At 34.6% G+C, this 5306-nt stretch overlaps 1 protein-coding gene across 1 annotated transcript; it reads right to left on the bottom strand.

Annotated features, from left to right (window-relative positions):
- Positions 1 to 2558: 2558 nt before the first annotated feature.
- Positions 2559 to 4935, bottom strand: LOC127739758 (non-specific lipid transfer protein GPI-anchored 31; the record flags this gene model as incomplete). The annotated part of the gene is given in 7 exon segments (XM_052262233.1): positions 2559 to 3044; positions 3300 to 3398; positions 3528 to 3647; positions 3744 to 3839; positions 3940 to 3985; positions 4474 to 4500; positions 4597 to 4935. Coding segments are annotated over 4 exon segments (419 nt in total), but the record flags the coding sequence as incomplete, so codon positions are not given.
- Positions 4936 to 5306: the final 371 nt, after the last annotated feature.

Below are 5306 nucleotides of genomic sequence, written 5' to 3'. Positions count from 1 at the left end.
ACTGACCTCTTCTATCTTCAACTGACCTCTTCTATCTTCAACTTGTTGTCCTCTCTTTCTCTTTAAATAATTTTTTCTATATAATCTTGCAGTAGCATAAGATTGAGACATTTTATGAAATTTTAACCAAGCTAAAGAAATTTAGAACCAACTAATGTTCACTATAATGGTATTTCGAATAAAATAGTACTTCCTTCTTAGAAGCCACTTCAGTTATATATAACCCAAAAAAAAAAAAAGAAATCAAAGAACCTCCATAAGTTCATTTGAAGAGAATGAATGAGAATGAATGAGTATAACTTGTTTTCTCACTGCATACACTTGTAACCTTGACTTTCAGAAAATAAAATCAGAATAAGTAGAAAGGCTTTTTAGAATACTCTTAAAGCATGAAAGTAATGCAGCAGACTTGTGAAACTTAAGATCCAATTTATAGACAGAGAAATGAAACCAATTCAGGATTTAAATTAAAAAATTTGAACCATGGAGGAAAAAAATAAAAGGATAATTGTGTATATAACACTCACTTTGAAACCAATCAAAAGTGGAATTGATATATTCATTGGAGGGTATATTTCTTAAGGGAATATATACATATATAAGGACTACGCTGGAAAGAAGGATGAGCACTGATTATGAGGCAAAATGATATGAATGACCATCACATCATCGAAAATTTGACAGCAATCAACACCTACCAATCAAATCTGCAGAAGGCAGATAATCATCCATCGGAAGAATGAAGAGCAGGAGATCTGACGTGATTTGTAGAAGGGGAATGTTTTTCCTTTTTGAAAGAAAACCTATAACCAGAGAGGCCATGAAAGTACCTGCTGATGGGATTGATTTGCAACAAATGACAAAGGGGAGTTAGTCACAAGTAACGATACCTACTCTCATTAACCAAATAACTTTTTTGATAGAATAATAAAAGATAGTACTATTTGTTATAGAAGATGATGTCATTTCTCCCACCAAACCACCAAAATCTGATTTTTCATGTGAGGGTACACTGAAAAACAGGGAAGAGAATTACTTTCCCCACCTAACCACATCCAATCCATCTTTTGTTTTTGAAGAAAAATTCAAAAACCAACATCCCATCATAACTTCGAAAGTGACAAAATAAAATGAGGAAGCAACAACTTTGACTGACATCAGAATCATGTATAAAAGAATGAGATGAGATCACAAATAACATCATTCAAACTAACATCCCATCATAACTTCAGAAGAATGGAATTCACATTATATTTTCAACAATTTGAAGCATATAATAATAAAAATACAACCTCACCTCCCTAGAACTGATTGAGAAACAATCTATACATACTATGATTTGATGAGCACTTTAACAAAAACCAACTCCCATCACAACTATTAGATCTAAATTACTAAAAAAGAACCATTAAATTTGTCTAGTTACCACTCAAAACTGATCAATGAAGTATAAAATGAGAAATTGAATTAACTATAATTTGATGAGCACTTTGACAAAAACCAACTCCCATCACAACTATTAGTTCCAAATTACTAAGAATAAAAGAACACCAAATTCGTCTAATTACCACTCAAAACTGACCAATGAACTATAAAATGAGAAACTGAATTAACTAAGAAGCTTATACCCTAAACACCATAATACATATATACTAATGATATCAGCATGACAATGTGCAAAACCAACAACCTTATAACAATAATCCTAATCCAACCATAATTATCAAGAAAAACATAGGATATATAAAAGAACTGCATCTAAAACAACTTTGCATAACCTAATAAATAGCATACATCTAAAACAACTTTGCATAACCTAATAAATAGCATACATCTAAAACAACTTTGCATAACCTAATAAATAGCATACATGCTTGAAATCACATGAAAAGAATTCTGTCTCACACCAAAGACCATAACAATAATAAAATTCAACAAACGTGTACCTAACCAATCACATCAACTACACAATTTTCAAGGTTACTTTCTATCAAAATGAACTTGTATATATAGTTGACAACTCTACATAAACACTTCTGAACACTGAGAATAAACAGTTACCCTAAGAATGACTTCATCCTAAATTTCACAGCAATCAACCACTAAAAATTTCAAAAGGCTATTCACTTAGCCATAGCTGATGAGATACTGGGTATGATATTCTCATTCTCATTCAAGAGGAAAGTACACTATTCATATATACTTATCTCAATTAATGTGATATATTAGCATATTTAAATAAATGAAATGACCTTTAACCCATGATCTGATTTAGCTCTTTCACTTAAATAAAAGAAAATTGCCTTCCAAGACACAAAACTTAGATCCAACTGTATTTAATCTGTAATCTCTAGTATCTAAAAATAGATATTGATACATTGATATCGATGTCAGAGAAGGCATTTGAAAGAAAACTAATAGATTCCTCATAATTCTTGATATAAAGCCATGCAAGAATGATTAATATGGTAATACCTCTGATAAATAATCCAACATAATTCCTAATATTTATGTAAAAGCAAAACACAAGCTACAATAACCATAGCAAATTAGATTCAATTGGTAGAGAAAAGAAAATGCAGTTAACCCAGAAAAAATTGTTAGCTATTTTCTGTTAATTTTTTGTATAGAAATATAAAGCTCCAGAGATATTGATTTTGAATAAAAGGAAAAGATCATAAAAGGAAATCAATGATAGAATTAACCCACCATACCTTGGTCTTCAACTTTCAGCCTCATCAATCCCCGAATTTGCCACTCCCCTGTTCTTCACAGACCGATAGAACTCCTCACAAAACTCATGAAACTTTGTGTCGGAATCGATAATTTCTCTACCGGAGAATAATCCTTCAGGAGCCTCTGAATCACATTGGAGTAGGTGGAGCATCAGTGGCTGCGGCAAACCGGAAACAATGCACTGGCGGGGTATCGAAGGCGGACGGCATGGAAGAGTTCAACGACGATGATTGCGGCGAGAAGCATCTCCAAGGGAGGAGAAGGTGTTGCCGGTTGAGCTTGAAGGGGAATTGTTGGAGATGAAGGACCTGAAACCAAAAAGGTTTAAATAAAAAATAAAATACAAAATGGAATTTCTGCAACCTACATGATTCATGAATGGTTCAACATTTATCAAACAGTGTTCTATTGTCTACCGATTTGTATTTTTCTAAAAATGAAAGATGCTTGCAGTAGCGACAAATCTATGAAATATGGATCCAGAATTTACAATGATGCTGCTCATGACACAATATTACACTTAATGAAGCAAAATTAAACAAAATGAAAATAAGAGTTGGTACCTGATGATCAAACTCAGCACGATCCATTGCCCGCACATCACTGTGAAGCTGCAGGTCAATCGGCTGTGTGATTTCTTTGACAGGAGGCTTTACCAAACACTGAAATATTAGCACAGAAGATAGTTGAGTAACTCAATACAGTCTATACAGCAAATGCAAGCATGTCACTGAAATGGAAAAAGTATGAGTTGTGAACTGAACACAAGATTTTGAGAGCAAAATGGGCACCTCAGGTTCATCTGTTGTCCATGGAAGCCCTTGGGCTATTGGTATCCTTTGCTTCTCTTCCTCTGTCATCATTTCATGTATCTTCTTCACAAATTCTTCCTCTTTCACCTTCCCCCTTTCCTGCATTGAATTACAGTATCCATGTTATTATCCAATTCAAAAATCAATGGAAAATTGATTCAATCAATCAATTTGTTGCATCAGAATAGGCATTACCTCAGTTCTTAGCTTGAATGGTTTTTGGCTGGTGACTCTCAGCTGCTGCTTCTTCTTCCACCTGCTTCCCCCAAAGGTGCTAGTTGATTTCAAACTCTGAAAAAAGCAAATCCATTCAATTCAAATTTAGAAAACCCTCATTTGAATCAAATCTTCATTTTTTTTCTCAAAAAAGGTAAGCATCCGGAAGACTTACATTTCTTCTGCTTCTTCTACCTCCATTAGAAGTCCTGTTAGATACACTGCAGTTTGAATAAAAAGTATAACAAACATCAACACAAACAGATAAATACTACTATTAAATAAGTAGTATAACATAGATACATATATATCATTTTGAACACACATCTGTATATCATTTAATTGGTAGATATACCAAAGTGTCTCTCTGTTTTTAATTGGTAGATAGTTCCAATTGTATTAGGTACCCAAAAATCAGAACGCATGTAGAGCATATAGAATGAAAATACTATAGAGGAAAAAAAAATTCACGTTTAATTTTGCATTATCCACAGTCCGTGAAAAATTAACAACAAAAAAAAAATAATAATAAAACTACAAAATCAGGTATGGCTCCTCTTATATATGTCTAAGCATGTGATCCCTCCCAAACTTCTTTTCATTTTACAAATCGAATCAAATTTCAATTAAATCCCACAAATCCATATTCCATAAAATGCTGCTAAGAATCTAAAATAAAAAATGGATTATAAGTGAGAAAGAAACATACCAGGAGCGGCGGCAGGTGTTTCAGACACTGCAAAAAATAAACAAAAAAAAGTCACATAAAAATGAAAACTTTATCTGAGAGAAGATTCGAAAACAGGAAGAAGGAAGTTATAATTTGACTGACATCCACAGTTGGAAGCGGAAGGGGCGGAGACTTTGCATGCAGCGGGGAGAGCGAGGGCCTTGGTGACATTGAGAACGACGCCGAACTGAGCGCTGCTCTTGAAGGCTTCACACAGACACTGAGGCGCCGTTTTCAGAACCGATTTGAGCCCGGAGCAGCAGTTACCTTCCGGCTTGGTGGTGGTGCTGCCATTGGTGACGAAGGACAAGCAATCCGCCATGGTTAGAACCAGGGAGGAGCAATCCACGGCGGGGGCTGGGGCAGCGTTGTGCGAGTGGGACGGTGAGGCTCCGTTAGCTCCCAAGATGAAGACTGCACAGAGAACAATGAGAGAGAAACAGAAACGGGTTGGTGAGTGGAGGGTTCTTGATTCTTTGATCGGAAACCCTTGACTGGAGTGGTTTGTGAAGTGAAGAAGAGAAACACAAGATTGGAACTGAGAGTGATGTGAAAGGAAACCACTTTCTTTGACTCAGACCATGTGCTTTCTATTTTTTATTTTAAAGAAAACTCAAAAATCCAAAAAAATTCCACGTCAGTGATGTTTCCTCCTGAATTCTAGTATGTATAGATAAAAGAAGTTAAAAAGAAAATAATTTAAAAGGCAACATATTTAATACCAACTACTTCAAAAACGTTTTTTTTTAAATGAAAAAAAGAAAGGATATTCAATTCTAGTCTAAACAACCTCTCCTCTCCTCTCCTCTCCT

The sequence above is a fragment of the Arachis duranensis genome, chromosome 5 (assembly GCF_000817695.3).
Source record: "Arachis duranensis cultivar V14167 chromosome 5, aradu.V14167.gnm2.J7QH, whole genome shotgun sequence".
NCBI lineage: Eukaryota > Viridiplantae > Streptophyta > Magnoliopsida > Fabales > Fabaceae > Arachis > Arachis duranensis.
Note: the sequence above shows the minus strand (reverse complement) of the source record. Positions and strands in the feature narration are given on the sequence as shown.